The 25730-nt window shown below is 46.9% G+C and overlaps 1 protein-coding gene across 2 annotated transcripts in view; it reads right to left on the minus strand.

The window, feature by feature from the left end:
• Window positions 1–3651: 3651 nt before the first annotated feature.
• LOC146859223 (uncharacterized) overlaps window positions 3652–25730 on the minus strand; it is a 121927-nt gene continuing 99848 nt past the window's right edge. For both annotated transcript variants that reach the window (XM_085649913.1, XM_085649912.1), the window contains 2 exons: window positions 14426–14461; window positions 3652–4003 (listed from right to left, as the gene is read on the minus strand). In XM_085649913.1, the coding sequence (XP_085506039.1) occupies window positions 3852–4003; window positions 14426–14461 (188 nt within the window). In that variant the 3' untranslated portion in view covers window positions 3652–3851. The remainder of the gene's footprint in view (window positions 4004–14425; window positions 14462–25730) is intronic.

A 25730-nucleotide genomic window follows, 5' to 3' on the forward strand; every position in this document is an offset into this window, starting at 1 on the left:
CTGGCCGAAGGAGGCTGTCTCTCCTTACCCTTTCCCTCGGTCCTCGTGGATCTCGACGAATTAAGGCCGTGGTGGGAGGGGGGGACTTGTATGTATGATGAGGAGTACCCCACAAGGGAATAACAGCCTCTGAGGGGTAGGACTCGGGGGGGGGGTCCTGGCCCAACTCACAGAATGAGGTGGAGGCCGGACGTCCGGCTATTGGCATATAACACTAAGGGCTGTCGGTACAATATCCGTGCCCTGACCAGACATCACCTCCTTTGGTTGCGCTTCATGATCGCACCCACATAGCCAGGCGAGGGGAGGGTGGATGCCCAACCGGAGGAGGGAGGATGGCACCCAAAACCAAGTGGAAACCCTGCAGCTCCCAACCTGATTGCCAAGCCGTGGCTCGGTAGCTGGCGGACACTCCGGTCCCGCGCCATCCAGCGTAGCCTCAGGGCCCCAATGCTCACTTGTGACCACGGGTGGCGGCGGAGTGTTGGGGAGGTGTTTGGGTGGCATGGATGACTCTCCGGCAACCTCATCCTTGCTCTCCCAACAACCTCATAGCTCGCAGCTGAACGACCGAGCTGTGCGGCGGAAGGTGAAACCCCCCCTTTGCCTGCCCCCAGTCCCAGTTAATCGGCCTGATTCCCCCAGGGACCGCTACAGCGGATTTCTTGAAAACCTTGAACGGGGAATTAACCACTGGGACAGGGGTCCCACAAGGGCCGTTACCCGCGTGGTGAGACGGGGGGGTTCGGTCACAACTAACCTCACATCCCACTCCGACCGACCACACGACCTGAGTGGGGACTCGGCAGCTATCCCTTAGCAAGACGGCGTGTCTGGCAACAAGGCGAGACGTCGACAGAAAAGAGGGCGAAGGATAAATACCCCTGACCCCACCGCCCCTCCCCGGAAGTGGGTCGGCCAGACGTCTTCCCTGGCCGTGGCCCAGGGACTAGACCGGCGACTCCAGTGCCTTCCTGTGGCACTAAGGCGTCCGCCCTTTTAAGGGGGGCTGCTGCGCAACCCCCCCGGGCAGCCTTGAATAGCATCGCACGCATGTGAGAGGGACAGGTCAGGCAAAATAGAGCGCTGGAATACAGCCAGCCAATCAGAGGGAAAACAAGCATTTACAAAAACAATAGGGCTCGTATTTACACGAGACCTATTGCATTGTAATAAATATGCAGGCGTCCAAGAAGGCTGGCACGGGAGTGGGTGGGAGGGATGTGGTGGGCAGAGAAGTGAGGGACTGCGGGAGGGAATGGGGGGAGGCAGGGAAACAAAACAGTTTTAAAAGTAAAGGGGCCGATAGCTATGGAAGGAGAAAAATTATGACATAGCTGTCAGGAGGCGGGATTAAGTTGACGAAAACCAATAAGATTACAGCATTTAGGAATTCAGCCAATTAAAAAGATAGGTGGAAAGTGGGCAGAGCTTCCCCACCTATACTGTATACAGCATCTCTCCACGAGACAGCGCATGCGCTGTCTAGCCGAGACCTAAAAACTACTGAAAGGATTCATGACAAACTTGGCATGAAAGTGGAACTTTACTCAGAGAGTGTGTGTTGGTTGGTTAAAAATCTGTTTAGTAGTAGCCATTTAAAAAAGTTGCCGGCTGGGCCTGAAAGGGTTGACATTTCTGTATATCTCCACCATTTAAAGTTCTGATTCAGTGATTCACGACTCCTGTCAATCAGATTTGAACTTTTTGACAAATGTGATTAGCTGGTGAAGGTCTCTGAAGAATTTTTCTTTTACAATCTTAAAAATTGCAAATTCAATTTAGATCGCAGCTTTCACGCTGAGGGAAAAAAAAAATACCAGAAAAGGGAGCATCTATAAAAAGTGTCTTACCCTTGTGTAGAGATAAGGAGAATCTACTGAAAAACTTAATTAAAGAGACCAGGGAAAAGCATAGAAAACTGCTTGTGATTCAAAACACAATCATGATTGTCAGATGCCATTTTAAGGAGTGGATTCATCAGCCATTTCATGAAAAATGACAAATCAATTTGGTTTGTGACTTTTACATTAGGGTGAAAATTAAAAAGCTAGAAGTGGTGTGAGGAAGAAAAAAGACAAGGGAGAGACAATTTCCATGCATAGTGGGGCTTGTGCGCAGCAGGTGTTGGTCGGCTACAATGGATAGGGTGCAGGGCCTATACTGTGGCCCATACCCACTGCACATGTCCTTCAGATATGTGCAGTGGGTGATGGCCACATGCAACAAAAACAATTGATGGACAGAATGCAGAACAATGTCATACATTCACCCCAATATAGAGCTCTGGGCCTAAATCCATCATGTTTTTGATCACCATGCCACACCATTTTGGACCTAGCCATATGCAAATCAGTCTTGACCCTGTGCCCTATGGGAACAGTCCATCCCGAACTGCCAGGCCAGGTCCTCCCTGGACTGGAAACAAGCATCCTAGGACCGGTTTCTGGGTTTCAGCCCTCAACAGCCAGGGTAGCTTGAATCCAGTGGCATGGAGAGCAAGGGATCCATGTCTGGGCATACCCGTCCCACTCGGGGTGACAAATGCAACAAAAACAATTGATGGACAGAATGCAGAACAAAAAAATACATTCACCCCAGTACAGAGATCTGGGCCTAAATCCATAATTTTTTTGCTCCCCATGCCAATCCAGTTTGAACACAGCCATATGCGAATCTGTCTTGACCCTGCACCCAATGGGAATAGTCCAGCCCCATCTGCCTGGCCAGATACTCCATGGACTGGTAAGCATCCCTGGACCGGTTTCGGGGTTTCACCGCTCATCAGCCAGGATAGCTTGAGTCCAGTGGCACGGAGAGCGCGGAAACACGTCTGGTCATACCAGTCCCACTGGGGTGACAAACGCAACAAAAAGAATTGGGTGATGGCCACAGGCAGAAGGTTGGGTAACCAACCTCTGCTGTGCATTGTCGAAGCGGAAGTTGAGAGTAAGTGTATTACAAAAAATATAGAAGCTAAATGAAAAAACACAGTTAAAAACGGACTTGTGGTTATGGCACCAACACGCAAAACCACTGACATTTGCCAGGTATAGTATGCAATGCATGCCATAACTCACATCACCTGCCATGCACAAAAAGCTATTTGCAAATGGCAGTCGAAAAAAAGCAAGAGTTAAACATGGCATGTTATGTGAATTATGGCATGCATTTAGTGCGTTGCATACCATACCTTGCAAATTATTGTTGTTTTTCAGTTTTGTTCTATAACGATCCCCATTAGTTTTCTTTTCTAAAAAACCAACACATATATGAAAGGCATTGTCATTTACAATGGCAATAGCTTAAACTCTCGCAAATGCAAGACCTATTGCATCGCAAATGCTTGTTTGTGTTTGGCATCTATGAAGCTCTTGGCTATTGGCTTGATATGTCTTATGCGAGTAGAACTACCCACTCTGGTCACGATTTCATGGTCTTCCATAAACAGTGAATGAAACAGTCAGTTTTGTCAAGAAATATTGATTGGGCCACCAAACACTCCTTGATCAATTTAAAATTTACATTAATATTTAAATATAATTACAATATTTTATTATATATTTCTCTTTAGTTCATTTATCATTAGACATTTTGTTCAGCAGTGATTCAATGAGAATCAAAAATTACAAACAGACAACTCATGTGGGGCACTTTTAAAAGGTCTTTTTATTGTACTTTTAATGAGTGACACTCCTGCAATCATTTCTAATCTCTAATAACTCTTGAAGTCCAAGCACGTTCATTCTTGCGAGGTGGTACTTAATAATGCAAAAGACATTGACGTACGGAACTTTCAGCTGCAAATATGCGCTTTTGTTTCCATCGCAGGAAACGCTGCCGAGTTCCCTTCATGGTCCTCCCGCAGCGGCGGCGTCCGTGGAGCTCGGCAGGCCGCTGAACATGTCTTTGGTACCCAGGCATACTTCCGCTGTGCAGCACAGGAAGCTGTTCTCTCCAGCTGAGCAGTTTGCTGCCGCTCCACTCCCACTGTTAGTAGTTTCTATGAACAAAAATATAAAGAAAAGCAAATTAACCTCCTGATAAATGAATCGTGACTCATCGCACTCATGGTTTGTCAATCCACAAGACAGTAAACTCCAGTCCGGGTTTCAGGCTAGTCTCAAAGATGATGCACATATAAGGAATTCTCACATGTGAAGAGTCTCAGTGGAGATTATCTGCATGGTTGTTGTGATTTTGAAACCCTACTTTTGCTAGCCTGATCTCTGTGTAAACTACGACCATAGGCAGCGAACGACGACTACGTTTCGGTGCCAAATGATCGGCGTCTTATTCGGGGCACGTGCTGCACTCCAGCCTTGGACACCGAAAGCAGGAAGTGACAGAGATGCAGTCGATGCAGCACAACTTACGTTTAGGTCTGGATAGACACAACTGCACTGCTGGACTAGAATTGCCGGTCTGTAAATGTCCTGCAGATATTGTATTCACCCACACTGCAGTCCATGAGAGTTGTAGCAGTGATAACATAGATATTGTTTTTACTGCCCCAGAAGCAGGAATAGCAAAGGCGCAGGAGTGATAGGAGTCCGCCTACAGATAGGTACATTTTCTTGCATCTGTGGTGGATAGAGCCAGGAGGCAAAGGTACTGGGAGCCACCAGCAACGCCCTTACGCTGGAATGGCTAGTCTACCATGCCTGGTACTAAAATGGGAAAGGCCGGGGCAAAACTACAACTGCCCGCATGAGGGTGGGAGCGGCACATGTCTGAAGCACAAGGACATAAGCCTGGGCCACCATCTTGTAAACCCTTACCCACAATGCCAGCAGAACCAGCTATGCATGGTATCCATGCAGGACCACGTGGCCCCCTATGAATGGTGCTGCTGACATTCTCAGCTTCATCTTCCACTAGAAGGGGGGGGGGTAACGGCAGACCTGCTGCAGAGGTGCCCAGTGGCGAGTGAGACATAAGAGCGCAAAGCCACCACCATGAGGGAAAATGCAGTGCAAGGCTCCCCTCACACTACTTACAGCAAAGCCATCCCCTCCTCCAGTGTGCACAGCCTAATTCCTTTAAAAGGATTCCCTGTAATAGGCAGATCCATTTACTGCATTGTACAGAGAAATGCGGCTGCCTGAGGCACACACAGTGCACCCTGGTAAGAGGGCGGCCCCCTTAGTGCTGCATTCTGGCACGCTCACACCACTTCAATCAATGGGACCACCCACGGGAGTCTCCCCATTTCCAGCACTCTCCATGCGTCATTTCTGGTGCCAAGGCTACTGGGGCCAGGTACTTATACCTGCCCAACCCAGGTGCTGACCTCTTTGTTCCCCTACTGGACACACTGGAAGTCATGTACGGTTGCATCATGTCGGTTATATAGACGGTGTTTCATCCGTTTCAGCCGATGAGTATGGGGCCCTTAAGGGGTCATTGCTCCTGTCTCTGGTTGATGACATCCGGTTGGTTGGTTCAGGGGAACAATTTTTGAGCACCAGGGTTAATGACACCAGCAATGTCGGGCATTATTGTCAAATGTGTAGTGTGCTCAGCGGGGCCTAATATGAGGTATTGAATCAACTGCCCGAGTCAAGATGTCTGTAGTTTGCCAGTTCGGTCCTACATGGGAGCGATTGACGCATTTTCAGGGGAGCACGGCTGGACAGTTCCACCTCTTATGGGTATGCTAGTACCAACATGGCTGTGGGATTTAACCCATATGGGCCAGACCTGCGAATGCACTGCAGCTGCAACACAGATTCAGCTGCCACCCACAGGGCAGGGATGTTTAAAAGGCACTGGAGCGACCCCTTGACCCCGTTGCCAGGGCACTCGCTCCACCTGACTGTGCCCGTGTTGTTCCCAGCTGATTGCTGCTACTGGGAAGGTTTGTTCACCTGTTACTGTTTGTCACCTGCTTGTACTGTTTGTCACCCGCTTGTACTGTTGTTCTGTACTGCCTTGTTGGTATTCTGACCCCTGTGCCTTGTTCTCCACGCCTCCCCTGCCATCCTCTCTCCTGCCGCTGCGTCTCCTGCAGCCCCGCCCCCGTCCCCTTGCCTTGACTCTCCTCGCTGTTTTCCCGCCGCTGCGTCCCCTGCGGCCCTGCCCCCTTCGCTCCAATTCGCCATTTCTCCACCCTCCCAGCTGCTCCATCCTCTCACCTCCACTTCTTATTGCGGCCGCCGTGAGGCCGTGCCACTGGCGCGCTGAAGGCATTCCAAAGCCAAGCCTGTCGGCGCCCGCCTGCGCCTGTCCGTGCCCAGCGCCAGAACGACTGGACCTCACGACCGCCACGACGCCAGACTCCGATACGACACCAAAACCCTCCTCGCCCTCAATGCCGGGTGAGACCACACCTGCTCCCATGCTGCCCCGAATCACATCCACGGACCTTTCTCCTGCCGCACCTGCAGCTTCACCTGTGACAGAACCACCAAACCACCAAGGACCGGACCCAACCACCTCCGCTGTATACTCCTAAACACACGCTCTGCACCCAAACACGCCGTAGAGCTCTGAGACCTGCTCTACACCTCTGCCCCTGACGTTGCCTTTCTGACAGAGTCCTGGTGGAACGACTCCTCGGCGTCCGACATGGCCATAGCCATCCCGGACGGCTACAAGATCTCCCGCAGAGACCGTAGCAACGGAATTGGAGGAGGAATAGTCATCATACACAAGACCACCTTCATGGTCTCGACGTCACCATCAGCACCGCCGAACACCTGCACTACCGGATCCACACCGACCCCAACACCACCCTCAGAGGAACCCTCGTCTACAGACCCCCCGGACTCCGGCCACCGTTCAGCGACTCCATCGCCGACCTCGTCAGCACACCCCACACACTCGCCTCCACGGACTACATCCTCCTCGGGGACCTGAACTTCCACAACACCAACTCCGCCACCCTGATCGACAACCTCGCCAACCTCGGCCTCAGTCAACTCCTCACCACTCCCCCCCATGCCACCGGCCACACACTTGACCTCATCTTCTCCACAAGCCCCCACGTCTCCTTCGACCACACCAACGAACTCCACTGGACTGATCACCGATGCATCCATTTCACCTACAAGAAGATCACCACGCACCACCGCACCCAACAGCTGCCCTGCCGCTGCTGGAGCAAAGTCACTGAAGAACAGCTGACCACCACACTCGCCCAGATCCCACCCACCAAACCCCACCGACCCAGACACCGCTGCACGCAACTTCAGACAATGGATCAACGACTGTGCCAACACCCTCGCCCCGCTCAAGAAACCCTCCAACAGCCGTGCCAGCAAGAAAGCCACCTGGTTCACCGAAGAGCTCCAGACCTCCAAACGAGCATGCCAGAAACTGGAGAAGAAATTGCTCTACGAACGAACATCAGACAGCCACTCAGCCCACAAAGATGCCACCCGCGGACATCACCACCTCATCAAATTAGCCAAGAGATCTTCTTTCAAATCCCGCCTGGACAACAACGAACACGACAGCTTCAGCATCATGAAGGAACTATCCAACCCCAAGGCCAACACCAATGACATCCCGCCCTCACAAGAACTGTGCGATTCCCTGGCCACCTTCTTCCACCGCAAGATCGCTGACATCCACGACAGCTTCAACACCACGACTGCCGCGACTATGCCAGACCCCACCCCCCCTGCAAACACCACCCGCTTCAACCGCCTGACCTCCTGGACCAACGTCAACGATGACGAAACACGCAAGATCATGAACGCCATCCACTCAGGATCACCGTCAGACCCCTGCCCACACCACATATTCAACAAAGCAGACGCAGCCATCGACCCCAACTACGGAAGATAATCAACATCTCCCTCAAGACAGCCACTTTTCCGGAAAGCTGGAAGCACGCCGAGATCAACGCCCTCCTCAAAAAGCCCAAGGTGGACCCCACGGACCTCAAGAATTTCCGGCCCATCTCCTTGCTCCCGTTCCCGGTGAAGGTCATCGAGAAAGTCGTCAACATGCAACTGACCCGCTACCTCGAGGACAACAACATCCTAGACCTGTCCCAGTCCGGATTTCAAAGAAACCACAGCACCGAGACAGCCCTCATCGCCGCCACAGATGACATCAGGATCCAACTAGACAACGGCGAAACATCAGCCCTCATCCTCCTGGACCTGTCAGCCGCCTTCGACATGGTCTGCCACCGCACACTAAAGACACGCCTCCAAGAAGCTGGAATCCAAGAAAAGGCCCTGGACTGGACCACATCCTTCCTCTCCGGCAGAACCCAGAGTGTCCGCCTCCCCCCTTCCACTCCGAAGCCAGTGCATCATCTGCAGCGTACCCCAGGGCTCATCCCTCAGCCCGACGCTGTTTAACGTCAACATGGCCCCTCTCGCTCACGTCACCTGCCAGCACAATCTCAACATCATCTCCTACGCCGACTACACTCAGCTGATTCTCTCCCTCACCAAGGACCCACACACCGCCAAAACCAACCTCCACGAGGGAATGAAGGCCGTCGCTGAATGGATGAGGAACAGCCGACTAAAGCTGAACTCAGGAAACAGCACCAACACCCACCGACCACGCACGCAACCTGGGAATCATCCTCGACTCCTCCCTCTCCATGTCGAAGCAGGTCAACACCGTCTCCTCCTCCTTCTTCAACACCCTCCGCATGCTCTGCAGGATCTACGAGTGGATCCCCATCAGGTTAGACTACGGCTACGCACTCTACACTGGTATCCCGGCCAAACACCTGCGACAACTTCAACGCATCCAAAACGCCTCCGCCTGACTGATCCTCAAAATCCCTCGCCGCAGCCACATCACCCCCCACCTGAGAGACCTACACTGGCTCCCCGTCAAAAAGAGGATCACCTTCAAACTACTCACCCACCCACACAAAGCACTCGACAACACCGGACCAGCCTACCTCAACAGCCGACTCAGCTTCTACACCCCCACTCGCTAGCTCTGCTCCGCCAGCCTCACACTCACTGCTGTCCCACCCATCCAATGAACGACCTCCGGTGGCAGATCCTTCTCCTTCTTCGCCGCCAAGACCTGGAACACCCTCCCTACCCACCTACGGCAGACCCATGACCTGCTCACCTTCAGAAGACTCCTCAAAACCTGGCTCTTCGAGCAGTAGAAGCACCCCCTCCACTCAGCGCCTTGAGACCCTCACGGGTAAGTAGTGCGCTTTATAAGTTTAATGATTGATTGATTGATTGATGTGGTCCTGGCTGGCCTGATCATGCATTGGCATCGATTGCCATCTAGGTTCGAATCAGAGCAATACCAAGTATGGTAAATCAGAATATATATATTTTTATATTTTTCCTCATCCTAGCAGAATAACAGGGCAGCGGGGAACATGGGAGAGGCGTGGTTTCTGGCTCTTTCCCTGGGGAGGTGGGCGTTACGGGGCCAGGTGCCAACGTGCTCGTAGCCGTTCGGTGAGGGTGGCAAACAGGTGAGCAACACATTGCCCGTGTTCTAGAGATCTGACGAGGTGCTTGTTCTGTGTCGGGTCGTGTCTGGGGTCGCAGCACTTGTGCTCTGCACCTTCGTGACCCCCAACTCTCACAGGGCCTCATTTTATTGCTGTTTCCTGCATTAGTGAGATACTGATGGGCCTGCTCTCGTGGTGATCTCCCTAAGTGGAGATCAGTGATCCCTTGTGGCTTACAATTTGAATGCCCACATGGACATGATTCAAGCCAGTTAGGCTCTATGGGGAAGCTCTGCTTAGTGCATGCGGTAGCAAGTATTTGACATGACGAATTTGTGGATAAGTCTAGGACTATGTATTTCAGGGTACAGGAGAATGGGCTGGAGCTGGATGTATGTCTGTTTGGCAAAGGATACAGCAGGTCCTATACGGGTGGACTCCCCTTTCGGCTTCACGAGGGTTCCTCTCAGCCATTAACAAGTAGTTTTCGTGTGCTCACCAACCGTCGTCATGGGTGACTTTGTATCCCTTCAGCTACATAGGGGTACCATCTCAAGGAGCACTGCATTTCACTTTATGCCAAACCCCAGGAGTCTTTATGGAAGGACCCTGGATGTAAACATTGGCAACCCGCTAGTCAATCAGGCAGTTGTAAGCCTTAGCAACCGAGGGCTGGCCTTGTAACGTTCCACCTCTAAAGAGGCGTGAGTAAAATCATGGACAGCTGGTCTATGGTATTAAAGAGAAAAACTCCCCAAATAAAAAGGTAGCACCAGTTGAATTGGCCACTGTGCTGTTTGGCTCATCAGGCAGGTAGACAGCTTAGGATACTCATCGCTGCCTGTCCTTGGATCACCCGTAAGTTAACCCACAATGACTCCTGCACCGACCTCTGGAACTGACGCCTGCCGACGCCACTCTACTGGACCTCACCACAAGGCCCGATGCCCTGCATTCTAAAGGTACTGTTTGCGAGTCATACCAACACTGTAGCTGACCCACGAATGAGCGGTATGGGTTTGTTGTTAACGACACCGTGATAGCCATCGATTTCAAGGAACTGTATTTTAAGTCTACTTTTTCTTATTGATATTTCTTAGAACTGTATAGTGGATTTTTATAGTTTTGGTCTTGTTTTGCACAGATAAAATATTGGATATTTTTCTAAAACTGGTGTGGTGTCCTTTTGCAGTGTCTTCACTGTATGTTATGTCCAAATGCTTTACACACTGCCTGTGAGATGAGCCTGACTGCTGGTGCCAAGCTACCAAGGGTGTGAGTAGGGGTTATTTTAGAAGTGTGTCCTCTTACCCTGACTAGGAATGAGGGTCCTGACTTGGACAGGGTAACAACCCGCAACAACCTGCCAACTAGGGACCCCCATTACTAGCAGAAACAGAGTATCATTTGTTGTGTAATAGTTAAACTTACTGGAGCAAATTCATACTCTAGGACATTGGCAGTGTCCCCACTCAGCCTAACAGAGTTGCACGATGTTGACTAAAATCCACAAAATCTCCCTTTTGGAACTCAATTTACAATAGTATTTGTGTATAGGGTCAGTTCACACACTGAGATAGAATTTCTAGAAGTGTAATACCATTTCTGAAATTCACACAAATAGTATTATACTTTGAAAAATATTTCTGACGCAAACCTCTGTGAGTGTGGAGATCGAAGAGTGAATGGGGCTCCACAGTATGAATTTTCCAAAAGTTCGAGCAAACCCATAAGCATACTTGTTTGTGGATTGTCAAACTTTTTTTCTTGTCCATCTCTACTCTAGGAGTATTTTGGGAATTCTGTAAAAGATAGATACCTGCACCCATGCGAAGAGGTTAGCCTGCAGATTTTATGTCTTTGAATCGGATGTATGACGTTACAACGCACACTTTTACAACGCATGCACTTACAACACATTTTTTACAACGCACAATCCATTACAACGCATGACATTACAACGCAGGACACTACAACGCATTTTAAAAAACTACCTTTACAACGCATTTCCATTACAACGCATACTACCTTTACAACGCATACCATTACAACGCATAATATTAAATTGCATTTAAGGTAAGTATTAGATAGTATAGGGGTAAAAATTACTATTCTAACTCCAGGGGGTGCAACAGTAGGGTAAGTGTTGGATAGTATAGGGGTAAAAATTACTATTCTAACTCCAGGGGGTGCAACAGTAGGGTAAGTGTTGGATAGTATAGGGGTAAAAATTACTATTCTAACTCCAGGGGGTGCAACAGTAGGGTAAGTGTTGGATAGTATAGGGGTAAAAATTACTATTCTAACTCCAGGGGGTGCAACAGTAGGGTAAGTGTTGGATAGTATAGGGGTAAAAATTACTATTCTAACACCAGGGGGTGCAACAGTAGGGTAAGTGTTGGATAGTATAGGGGTAAAAATTACTATTCTAACTCCAGGGGGTGCAACAGTAGGGTAAGTGTTGGATAGTATAGGGGTAAAAATTACTATTCTAACTCCAGGGGGTGCAACAGTAGGGAAAGTGTTGGATAGTATAGGGGTAAAAATTACTATTCTAACTCCAGGGGGTGCAACAGTAGGGAAAGTGTTGGATAGTATAGGGGTAAAAATTACTATTCTAACTCCAGGGGGTGCAATAGAAGGGTAAGTGTTGGATAGTATAGGGGTAAAAATTACTATATTATGCATTGTAATGGTATGCGTTGTAATGGTAGTATGCGTTGTAATGGAATGCGTTGTAAAGGTAGTTTTGAAAAATGCGTTGTAGTGTCCTACGTTGTAATGTCATGCGTTGTAATGGATTGTGCGTTGTAAAAAATGCGTTGTAAGTGTAGTGCGTTGTAAAAGTTGCGTTGTAAAGGTTGTTCCCCCTTTGAATCAGGCCCTTTAAATAGGACCCAGGTGGTGGCGAGATTAGGTGTAGATTAGAAAGGATTCATATTATTAAATGTCTTCAGGCATGGTTTCTAAAGACATCTTTGCTTGGAATTATGAAAAGAAGAGAGACGGTTTTCACGAATTAAATGTGTGCAACCACAATTTGTCCCAATGTCCTCATTCAGAGGTGAAAACTCCTAATTACAAAGTCAAAGAAGAATGAAAAGGAGTGAGAGACAAAAACTGCGTGAACATGGATAAAATGAAGAACTGTAAAATCAGTGGATGAACACAGAATGAGAGGAATGAAAAGAGACAAATGGATAATACAGTATGGAAAAGTAAACCAAAGGAGGGAAATTGGTGGGCAAATGAAAAAATGAAAAATCATCATTGTGTTTATGTTAGTGCACCCAAATAGAACTATAAATATGGAGTAACAAGAACTCACAAAACTAGAAATAGGCAGGATCACAGCTATAGATGTGAGTTTCTTTTTCACATTGTTAATTTGTGTCTACAAAATAAAAGCATGAAGCTTGTGAAGTCCTGTGTAAGCTGGGTATGTGCCTGAAAATCAGGACTATGCTGAATATGTTGTAGTCAAATTCAGACACCTGTTCCATTCCTCATACCTTTCTCATTCAAGTGCTGAGCCACTGCAGAAGAAAAGCTAAGCAAAGTAGGTACATGTTTACAAAATACTTGTGAGTTAACGAAGTCAAAGTTTAACATTCCTCAGGAGAAAAGCTAGGCATGGAATGCATTCGCTTAGAAAAAGCATGCTGGTTACCAGTGAAATTGTTTCAGAATACTCAAGAGAAAACACTAAGCACTGTTAGCACCCATATACAAAATTCCCATGGATTACAAGGGTCAACTAAACTTTGCAAGAGAAACTGAAACACAGGCCTAAGTGAAGGCCAATCAAGAAATTCTTGAAACAATGGGTAGCCAAATAATTAGGATAATTGCAAGTCAACAGCAACAAATATGTGGAGGTGGCTCAAAGGCAGGAGGACAACAATTTAGCCATCTGTGGAGTACGGAGTACTGTGCATGGTGGGGGTGGAGAGCTAAGGAAAGAATAAGTCAACCTTTGACCTTCCAGACAGTGGAGGCAGGGGCAGGGACTTTCAATGGGGGTGTCTGAGTGGCATGGGCACAAAGCACCAATGATGAACTAGATTTAGGGCCAGCTTAAATGAACAGGAGCAAGTCACCAGGAATTAGCACATTACATAGGTGCTCATAAGGAGTAGCATCAGCTTGGGCTATAAATGTTAAACTGCTTTGGATTCTCATCCAGGGAAGGCGTAGGAGTGGCATAATGAGGTGAAATACTGTAATTTCTCCCGTTTTTTTGCTCTTTCCATTGTATGCTGCATTCTACAGCACACGTAGTAGGAGCAAAACAACATTAATGATTGCATTTGTGCAGGAATGTGTCCCTTTCTGCACAACAACAATCATCCCTGCAATGCAGTCTCCCTTGCACCATGGCGCAAGGATGCTGTTTGTGCGCCAGCACAGGGGATAAGGAGAGAAATGCGCTGTATCTTGTAGATACAGCGCATTCCTGCCCTTTTATTTAGACACAGGGCAGTGCAGCAGGAAGATTTGCTGCGCTGTCGTCTGTCAAAATATGGTAAATGAGGCCCATAATTTTTGCTGTTGAAATCTTTTAATCGGAGTGTTTCTGACTGAAGAAATGATTGGTACATCTATCAATATGTCTCTAAACATGTAGCCTGTACTTCTAAAGAGGTCTGCACATAGCCTGCTGGATTTTCCCTAGGTAACAATTAGAGAGCACAGAACTCACAAGTCAGACTTTTTATCTTCAGAAAAATTATGAAAATTTACAAGTGCACATAGATCTTCACTGGTTGTCAATGAGGCAGGGAAGGGATTTTAATCCAGATTGCTTGATTGCATAAAGCCTTTGACAGCCCAGCTCAGTCCTCTACCAGCCAACTTCAGGCCTTACATTCCCGGGTGCCATCCTTGTGTTTACTGAGGGTAGACATTCTTGATTCAATAATTCAGGGCAGGTCAAGACTTACTTGTGGCCACTCTTTTTATGAATTACTCAGACTTACCAGATGTCATGTACCCATCCCTGTGCTTCTTGTAAGGAATCCTTACCTGGAGCAGCTATCACAATGGTGATCCAGCTAATCCCTGGTAAGATGAAAATAACACTGAGTCAGAAAGACAAATGGAGGGCTCATCAGCAGGGCAATGCAATGCGTTGTTCCACCCTAGGCAACAATATTTTGTCAGACTCAACCACTTGCTGCTTGGAGGGGAAATCCGCTGCCTCCTCCCCCTGGTGCCGTGGTCTCACAGTGTAGGACTGAGTATCTTATAGTATTTTTGTCACACTATTTAACTCATCTTGAACAACTGGTTAGGGTACAATCATTAATGTTTGTCTTGGGGTGCTGGCATGCAGTGGCTCTAGTTTATGCCCTAGGGCTCTCTGTATCAACTTTGTGCCTTGTTTTTATCTTGTGCAGTCTTCTAGCCAATACTACATAACAAAGGCAAGAATAACAATAACAGGAATTTCATGAGTCATGCGTTTTACAAATGTACTTTATGCTATGAGTTGCATGCTTGCTCGGCACATATAACACTGCGGATCTTGATTGGTTGGCGGCGCGCACATGATATTGTTATTAGCCAGATCCACACGTGATTTTTCCAGTTGTAAGCACAGCACGCTATTCAAAAAGTAAAGAATGAATGTTAACAAACTTCAAAAAATCTTACAACTTTTAAAACACGCTCCATTTTGGTGAAACCCTTAATATTATTGGCATTGGATTTCTTTTTCTAAATGCAATAAATACAACCTATAAAGGCTTTTTGAAAGTTAGAACATCACTGGAGTTTTGTAATTGTTGGTATTGGTTGCCAAAAGGTTATAAAAAATAAATCTTATAACTTTATAATGTAATAACTTTTAGGTTATAGATCTGTTATATATTTTTAGATGAAAGAGTGTGTTACAAAAAAAACACCACCTACATCCACTGGCCTGTGGCGAAACATTAAGTAATGTAATTTACATGCATCACGAAGGGAGAGAAGAAGAAAGGAGGGACTGGAGAGGGGTAGGTGGTGAAATAGTGTGCGGCTGGCTTGACAAAGCTATGTTGGGCCTGAGCTAGTGGTTCAGTGTGTCAAGGTGGTCTCAGTTACCTTAGTATAAGGGTCACTTTCAACGGGGTATCTGGGTGGCATGGGTACAAAGCACCTATGATGCACTAGACTTGGGGCCTGCTTGAAAGAACAGGAGCAAGTCACCAGGAAGTAGAGTATTTTATAGGTGGTCATTAGGACTAGCATCAGCGTGGACTATGAAAATTAAACTGCTTTGGATTCTCATTCCTGTAATTATGGGCTAGATGTACTATTAACCTTTCACAAAGAACTGGTCTCAGTTTGAAAAAAAGTAATTTTGAGACCTTTAAAGAATTTCTATGAACTGACCTATGATGAATACTAATGAGGTATGCTGCAATGGCTTGCACTCAATGAAGGCCACCAGATAAAGTATGGTAAGCTAGGGGCAGCAGATCACCATGTCTGTGATTGCTAATCAATTAACCTTTTTTTTCTTTTAAAATCCAGCCCGTTTTCCTTAATGCTGCATTTCCCCCCAAAAACTTTATCTCTGAAGTTTATTGGACCACTGCCTGTTCCCTAACAATGTTATGAATCCACAAAGGTGAAGGGCTCCTGGTGGGACCCCTTTCCTTCTGAAAATGGGTTACCACTTCAAATCAAGTGACAGTAACTTTTTAATGTTTTGAGAATGAATTTTGCTTGCAAAACATTTATACATTTCTTATTGAATTGGTATTTGGAAGGGGCACCTAAAACATACTTCTTCCAAACATCAAATCGGTATGAATTTGCAGTTCCAATTTAAAAGTCAGTAAAAGAGTTGTGATTCCTAAAAAGCAATTAAACATTTAAAATCATAGGCCATCATTTACAAGTTAATTGCCTTGCGCCACTTTTTTAGACGCAGCGGGGGCGCAGCATGTCCGCCCATATTTACAAGGACCATATAAAGATACCGGCATGACATTTCATGGCTTTGCAATATGGGCCCCCTACACGCATTATTCAGCGTGAAAGGGGCACACCATGGGTTTTGCTGTGCATATTCCAATCAACATTAATTGAACCTGAGCCATTCCCAGATTTACAAAGTGTCGTAAACCTGGTAATGTGTCAGAATCCTACACCTCTCCAGGGAAGGCGTAGGAGTGGCACAACGAGGTGAAATACTTTAATTTCTCTTGTTTTTTTGCTCTTTCCATTGTATGCTGCATTCTACAGCACACGTAGTAGGAGCAAAACAACATTAATGATTGTGTTTGTGCAGGAATATGTCCCTTTCTGCACAACAACAATCATCCCTGGAATGCAGGCACCCTTGCATCATGGCGCAAGGGTGTCTGTGTTTGCGCACGGCTGCTGTTTGTGCGCCAGCGCAGGGGATAAGGACAGGAATGCACTATATCTTGTAGATATAGCTGATAGAGCGTTATGAGATTTTGAAATTTGTAGGGGTGCATCATATTCACCGTTAGTCAGCACCCGCATATTAATCAATGTATGTTTAGAAGTGCCATAGAAATGTATGCTGTAATCGTTTAACATAGAAGTGATTAGAAATGTAATAACGCTTTTGTGAGGATCAACGTTGCAAGCTATCGTGAATGTATTTAGTAAAATGCACAATGATTAGTTTTCGTACAATGCAATGTATTAGGTTTGTGTGCCATGTTAAAGTTACACGTGTAGAGTGCTTATTCACACATATGAGAATGATAAACTAATGCTTAGAGTGTGATTTAATAGAGTGTTTAATTTTGTAAAGGCCTGACTGCATATAAGTTAGAAGAGAAGACCTGTTCATTTCTTATGTTAGCTAATGTTGTAGGCCGAAAATGGATCCCTTGGCAAAGGCTTTGGGTTGCAGGAAAATGTAAAATCTTAAAGATGTCAGCTGGTTTTCTCGTTTCCATGTTTCTGTTGCAGGTGCAAGGACATTTAGCTCGTTAGCGAGAATAGGTCTTTGTTTTAGGAGTTAGGATGCTGTGAGAAGCCAACAGGGGAGTGCATTGGAATGTGGAGAAGTTACTTTCAGCGAGGAAGGTGCCTGGGACCCAAGGTCAAGCTAACGGACGTTGGACGACAGACAATTTCTGATGGAAATCCACCGAGAGACGACCTGGCCGAAGAGGTGTGCCGAAGGGTGTGTTCTATGATTTTGGGGTTTTGTATTAGGGACAGTGCTCCGTGGGTAGAGCAGAAGAGGTTTAGGCGGGAAGCTAGAAGGAGCATCCTAGATCGAGCTCTGACTAAGGGAACGTACTTCTTAGAAAGTCTTCACTTCTGACACCTTTTTCTTGATTCTTTTGCCTGGGATGGGAATGCTATGTAGGGATGTCACCTTAGAGGCAGTGTAGGGACAGAAATATTTTTCTTTTGACTAATGATTCCTAAAATAGATATTAGCCTAACAATTATTTTCGTAATGCTTTTGGAATCAATGATTCTCTTTGTCTGAAGTCGAATGAGAATTTTGCGTAGGCTTGCTTTTGTGTTAATGCCTATTTACCTTTTACACCTTGTACTGAGGTGTTTGTATGTTCAGCTGTTTTTGATTGTAATAAAATCCTATACATTTTAGATTCAGAGTCAGTGGTCCTTTCCAAATGAAATCTAATTTTGGTAGATATATTTTGATAATTGTGTTCGTCCCCTCTACACTCTTTGGCGGATAAAAAGATCCTGACGACCAGAGAGGATTCTTGGAGATATCCAGGTAGGCAAAAATCCGGTCCTATCAGTTGGTAGCAGAGGATGGTTATCTCTGATAGTGAGGGGAGATCTAGATTAGGATAAGAGATCCTTGAGGCCCATAGAAGTCAAGTGATGGTGACTCATGCGATGGTGAGCAGCGGACGACGGCGGCTGATGGAGATTGATGGAGAGTAGCGGTGCGGCAGAAAGCAGCAGTTCGAGGAGGAGTGAGTATGAATAGGATGAGATGTTTGTAGATTGCGGTGATGTTTTGGTGTGTGATGTCTTGTGGAGTTGGAGTGAGTGTTCAGTGATTGTGAGATCAGGCTGTGAGCGCGCGCAGCCCGGGAAAGTCTTAGGCTTGACGAGTAGCTTAAGCAATTTTGTTGTAGAAGACACCTGAGGTAGATTTTGATGACCACCGAAAGGGGATCGTGAGACGTCATCGATCACCTGGACAGAGATAGGGGGTGCGAATGTGTGAGTGCGTGAGGAACCGACGCTGGTCGTGGGTTGTTGCACATGGAATTTGAGTATTTGTAACCTATCAGAGGTGATTGTCTGGCCGGACGTGGACAAACATTTGCCAACCGAGGTCGACAACTTCGACAGACTGTGGACGAACAGTCAGAGAAGTAACTTGTTTGGGACAAACGGTTATTTCAGCGTATGAATGGGACGAATGCAAGGATGAGATGTGAGTTGTGAAGGAGGGGAACTGCTGCGAGCGGAGGAAGAGTGACGTCAGAAGGTGTCGTGCTGCAATAGGTCAGTTGGTGTGGATCGCGCTGCTATTGGTGGGGTTGACATCAGGTAGTAAACGAAAACTTTGTGTGCGATTGAAATTTTTCCATCATGAAGTGTTTTAGAGTTTTTCGAGAATTGTGCAGTGGTGACAAACATGTGGTTACTCGTGGGGGAGAAGAGGCCCCTCCTGAGGATACTCCAGCATATTACATGGCAAGAAATGTGGGCTTGCATACCATAATTTGGCTTGAAAATTGGCATAAAATGACCCAGAATGAAGGAGAGTTCGCTTTCCCGCGATATGGCTCATTTAGAGTGGAAGTGTTGTATCAGTTGAAATCTGTGATGGCGGCATTACGACCTTTGGCGAGACCAACTCAGTTTGAAGCATTGCATGCATGGATTAGAGCAGCACATGACAGGAAAAGAGATCGAAGTCAGGAGAGGGTGGAAAAGTCGATTAAGGCATTTCAGAATGCAAGATGGGATGCAGAAGAGAAAAGGTGGAGAGTGCAAACAATAGAGGGGGACAGGTTGTATCCCTTATTGGTAAAGACTGATGGCTCAAAGGTAAAGAGTGCAGATGATAATGATGACAGTGATACAGATGATAGCCTATTAGAGAGGTTGTTGTCCGAGAGACCACCTCCATACAATTCCGATCTTTGCGAGGGAAAATCGGCTCAGTCAGAAGGGAATAGTGGAGTACCAACTCAGTCGGAAGTGAGAATAGAAGGGAAGATCTCGACAGGAGCTGAGGGTACTAGAAATCAGCCTGTAGCCAGCACAGAGGTTGGGAGAGGTGCACGGTTACCGGATGCACTAAAGGTACCGGTCACCATTGGGCCCATTGTTTCTGTCTACGACCCAGATCAAGAGAAGGTTGGAAGTTCAGTGCAGTCAGTTGTAGGAGCGAGGAGTGGAATTGAAGGTAATGGATCAGTGAGTGGAATGGAGCAAACTTCAAAGCCTATAGAATGGAGTACGCCATTGCCAGCTACAGCAGACTCCTCTAGGGGACAGACAGAGGCGAGACCAGTGAGGCCGAAGTCTTTGGCCGAGTCAAGATCAGATTTGCGGATGTTGGCACCGCCAGTGAGGAATCAGTATCAGAGTGTGAGAACAGCAGAAAACGAACGATGCACAATAGTGAATCGTTCAGTTCCTATGAGTATGTCAGAAGAGAGTAGATCTCAGGAACGGGAATGTGATTACGATGAAAAAGATGGAGCAGCTTGTAGAGAAGTACTGAAGGGAGCCCTGAAAGGAAGAATGTTAGATGTTGTGAGGTTGAAGGCATTAGTAGATGAGATAATAAGTGGAATCTTACCTCTTGAGAGAACATATATGTATGAACAAGACAAGTTACTCTTTGTAGCAAAAGATGTGACTCACAAGGCACAAACTGCACATGATAAGTTGTCAGAATTGGCTAAAAAGTATAATGTGGATTTGTCTAAAACGAAATTATTGCAGGGAAGTCATAGACTGCAGTACAGTGATCAGGAACTGGAAGAAAAGAGAGTCATGGGTTTGAGAACTCATATCAAGGATTTGATCGTAGCAATGCATGCATGGATTATGCTTGATAAGTGGGAAGAAAGATGATCTAAGAAGAAAAGTTCTAGGAGAACGATAGGAGAGACGCCGCTTCCAGGTGGGGGGATGACAGAGGTAGGGAATTTCCCTTTATGAGGGGTACAGAATGGAGGATATGTACATGTACCTTGGAGTAGGGGTGACTTGGCTACATTTACAAATGACTTTCCCCGGTTAAGGAAGAAGCCCGTGGAATGGTACAAGCAGGTTGATCGGTTTGTCAAAATCTCTAAGGTGTTGTGGGTCAATTTGAACACATTATTTGACATTGTGGTTCCGAGCGATTTATCGTCAGCATGTAAAATTGCTGTTGAGTGACCAACCTCAGAGCCAGACAGGGACCCAATTTCGAAAGGTCCGTCGCCCATAGTGATGAAAAAGCTCAAACAGGTGATCACATGTTTGAAGTCGAAAACTTCACCTCAGGACATTGATTGGATGAAGATAGACCGGACAGTGCAAGAGCCAAAAGAGACGGTGCATGAGTTTTATGAAAGACTTTTGCAGGCTTTTAAACAGTACAGTTGTCTGGATGTGTTAGACGCAAAGGACATGGGACAGTTTGTTTCGAAATTTGTGTTGGGATTGAGGCCAGAGGTTAGTCTCATGATACAGCAGCATTTGATTTGTTGGCAGAATAAGCCTGTGGATGAGATCTTACGGTATGCCAGGTACTGTAGTGATGAGATAAAATCCAAGCACAGGAAGTTGAAAGACAAATTAATGCTTGTTCAGATGCAAACAACTCAGGGACAGCCTAATGGAGGGGCGTTGGGAAGAGAACAGGGAAATAATCAAGGAGGAAACCAGAATGCCCAAGGTCAGGGCAGACCAAAATCACTTGATAGTAAGACAGGAGTGGATGTGGCGACATTGAAGAAGACCACTGCTTGTCATCTTTGTCACCAGGTCGGACACTGGAAACGCGAGTGTCCTTTGAACCTATTGAATCAGATACAGCAGGAAGGAGAGATAGTTCAGATTCCTTTGGCGGACATGGTCCCTACAGTGACTCGACCTAAGATGATCAAAGGGGGGCCTGTTGTTTCGCAGGTGCAGGTTCCTCAACCACCTAGGATACAGAATATGTAACAGGGAGTCCAAACTTACCTACAGATGCCTATGTTTGAAGGGAGTGAGGAATACAGGCCAGATCCGTTGGCACGACCGTGCCTGAGAGGTGAAGAGGACTGCGCGCTTGGGGCAGTCTTAGAGGTAGATCAGAGGGGACCATTTGTGGAAGCAGACATTGATGGTCACCCTGCAGCCTTTTTGGTTGACACTGGTGCTACTCGATCTACTGTATGATCTGCAGTAGTCCCTGACCTACCCCTCTCGGGACAGTCAATCCAAGTTGTTGGCGTAGCGAATAAGAAACTGACTAGCCCACTGACAGAGCCAATTCCGGTGAAGATAGGAAATTTCAGAGATCGGCACCAGTTTGTGGTGTGCGATTCTAGTCCAGTTTGCCTGTTAGGTAGAGATCTGTTGTGCAAGCGGAATAGCACTATCTATTGTACCCCGAAGGGAGTGGAAGTACCGACGAGGGATGATGATGCGACCTTTAAGGTTGCGAATCAGTGGAGGAACTTCCACTCGATCTGAGGGATTCCGTGTCAATTGATGTGTGGGACCTCAGTGGATAGGAGATTGGACTGGTTAAAGGTGTAGATCCAGTAAAGATCCAGGTCAAGCCGAATGTAGAATTTCCTAGGACGCCACAGTATAATCTGTCACCTGAAACGATTGCAGGGATCAAGCCTGTAATCGAGTCCATGATCAAGCAGGGAATTTTAAAAGAGATTATGGGTAGCCCATGCAGTTCGCCTATCATGGGACTACAGAAAACAAGTGGGAAATTTAGGATTGTCCAGGATCTGCGAAAAATTAATGAGATAGTCGTTCCATGTTGTCCAGTGGTACTGAATCCGTCTGTGATTCTGTTCCAGATCCCATGTGAAGCTGAGTGGTTTACAGTGATTGACTTATGTCAAGCATTTTTCTCAATCCCTCTACATGAGGGAAGCCAATTTCTTTTTGTTTTTTTTTCTGGAGAATCGTGTGTTAACGTGGTGTCGTATCCCACAGGGGTATACGGAGAGCCCGTCGATCTTCAATCGGATCTTGAAGAAGATTCTTGAAGGTCTTGTATTGCCGCAGAATTCTGTTCCGGTGCAGTACATCGATGATCTGCTCGTTGCGTCAGAAACAGAAGACGCTTGCAGGATCGATACCATTGCCCTACTGAATTATCTAGCAGAGAATAGACACAAGGTGTCTCCGAACAAATTGCAGTACTGTTTGATCAAAGTGTAGTATTTGGGTCATAGAATTGAGAAAGGCAGGAGAAAGGTGTCACCAGATCGCATTGAGGCTATTATGAACATGCCTGTGCCTACCACTCAGAGAGAAGTCAGAATGTTCGTGGGGGTGGTTGACTACTGTCGCCAATGGATTCCCAACTTCTCCTTTGAAGCGAAGACTTTACAACGGCTGACGCGTAAGGATGTAAGTGATCCGGTACCATGGGACGAAGACTGTTTGAGATCATTTTTGAGGCTGAGAGAAGCCTTGTGGTGCGCTCCAGCTTTGGGGATGCCTGATTACAACAAGGCATTCGCCCTATTCTGCTGTGAAGGGGAAGGTTGCGCATTGGCAGTCTTGACTCAGAGTCATGGAGGGGTCCATAGACCAGTTGCCTACTTTTCAGCTACTTTAGATCCAGTAGCTTCTGCGTTGCTCGGATGTCTCAAATTTGTTGCTGCAACAGGTGTCAGTATTGAAAGATGTGAGAGCATTGTAATGGGACATCCGATTACAGTCTATGTGCCACATTCTGTTGAACTGTTGATGACAAGGACTAAAACACAGCACCTCTCGAACAATCGATTGACTCGCTATGAATAAGTTATACTTGCTGCAGAGAATGTGACGTTGAAGAGGTGTTCTGTTTTAAATCCTGCCACATTGTTGCCTATCCCAAATGTAGACGGTGAAGATTGGGAGGACTATGATTGTCTCGATGTGACTGACCTGTGCACCAAACCGAGACCAGACATTGTTGACGAACCGCTCCTTGATCCTGATGAAGTTTTCTTTGTGGACGGTTCATGTTTAAGAGACAGTGCTGGTCGACTGAGAGCATCGTTTGCTGTATGTACCATCACAGGGGTGGTTGAAGCTGCTTGTTTAGAAGGAGTATATTCCGCACAAGTGGCTGAACTCATTGCCTTGACCCGTGCCTGTTTGGCTGCTGACCAGATTCGGATAACGATCTATACCGATAGTCAGTACGGGTTTGGTGTCGTTCACGATTTTGGACAGTTATGGTCACAGAGAGGGTTCATGATATCTTCTGGTTCACCTATCAGAAATGGGGAATATGTGAGACAGTTGTTGGAAGCATTGCAATGTCCAGAAGAAATTGCAGTTGTCAAATGTTCTACGCACAGCAAGGGGAATGATTTTGTGTCATTGGGAAACAGCTACGCGGATGAAGTTGCCTGGTTTTGTGCAGAACAAGGATGCATATTTACTGAAGGGCATGTAGAAGAGAGCCAAGAAAGAACTGATCTTAGCATGATGTTGACCATGGCTGATACATGGGAGGAGCTAAAACGGGTGCAGGATGAAGTTACTGACCAGGAACGAGATAGCTGGATACGAGCAGGATGTGAGAAGGGAGATGTGAATGTGTGGGTTTCAAACGATGGACAAGCTGTGCTGCCAGAATGTCTGTTGAGCCCAATGGCAAGATTAATTCATGGTGCTGTACATCTTGGTAGAGATGCGATGATGCAAGTGTTTCGATAGACATGGTATAATCCAAAGTTTTGTGCAGTAGCTGAAGCTGCATGTCAGAGGTGCATAACATGTCAGCAGATAAATGTAGGAAAGAGAACTGCTGTGACTTTAAGCCACATTGAGAGGTCAGGAGGGCCTTTCAATAGGATTCAGTTGGATTTCATTGAAATGCCAAAGTGCAATGGGTTGAGGTACATCTTGATGGTGGTATGTGTCTTTTCAAGATGGGTGGAGGCTTACCCAACACGTAGATATGAGACACTCACTGTAGCTAAGCTGCTACTGAGAGAGCTCATTCCGAGGTTCGGCTTTCTGACCTCTTTGGAGTCAGATAGAGGGACACACTTCCATAGTGAGATCATGAAATTGCTCTGTGCTGCCCTAAATGTGGATCAGAGGTTGCATTGCAGTTATTGACCAGAGGCTTCTGGGATTGTGGAACAAGTTAATGGGACTTTGAAAGCACGGATGGCAAAAGTGTGTTCTTCGACATCCCTGAAATGGCCCGACGCACTATCCTTAGTTCTTATGAGCCTTCGTAGTGTTCCCGTTAGGAGGACTGGGTTGTCACCGCATTAGATACTCATGGGGAGAGCGATGCGATTGCCAGCAATACCTGCCACTGCTTTGATTAACATCACTGATGACTTGATTCTCAACTATTGTAAGGGCCTGGCTGACGTAGTTCGTTCTGTGTCTCAGCAGGTGCAAGCAGCAGCTGTTCCAGCCGCAAGCTACCTATGCCACGATTTGTGCCCAGGGGATTGGGTGCTTGTGCGTAAACACGTGAGGAAGAGTTGCCTGGATGCTCGTTGGCATGGTCCGTACCAAGTAATACTGGTCACGAACACGGCAGTGAAGTGTGGGAGACTGCCGAATTGGGTGCATGCCTCCCATACCCGCAGAGTTCCAGCACCCTTGGAAGATACAGCCCCTCTAGTGAACGAAAATCCAGCTGAGGTGGCAGAGCCATCTGAGAGGGCAAGCCAAGCTGTGAGGGTTGCTGATGCAGTTGGTTGTGCACTAGACCAAGCCGAAAGGGGTTGTGCAAATCGAAGCCCCGAATTTGACTTAGACGGAGAAAGTGTTGCTGTGGGTGGAGTAGAGTCAAATTCTGCTACAGAAGAAAGTAGTGCACAGGGTACTCGAAGGGAGGGCAGAAGTGCCACTGAAGCAGAGTTAGTTTGGCCCGTGAACCAGAGACGGCTAAACTTGAGATTGGCACCTGGAAGAGACCTTGCCCCAGTTTCTTAAAAGTCCGAATCTGAGCAAAGTGACGAAGAGCAAGCTCGAGTCAATCTGAGAAGGTCAAGGAGAGCGAGAGTGCCGTGTCAAAGGTACGCCTCACCAGAGTGGAAATACGCTGTGACTGATGCCAGGCATACCGAGCACGGGGTGGCTGAGATCCTTGACACTGGTCAGCAATTCTCCGAACTTGAAAATAGAAGTGTTACTGAGAGTTCCAGGATTG

Source organism: Triturus cristatus, chromosome 3_2 (assembly GCF_964204655.1).
Source record: "Triturus cristatus chromosome 3_2, aTriCri1.1, whole genome shotgun sequence".
NCBI classification, from domain to species: domain Eukaryota; kingdom Metazoa; phylum Chordata; class Amphibia; order Caudata; family Salamandridae; genus Triturus; species Triturus cristatus.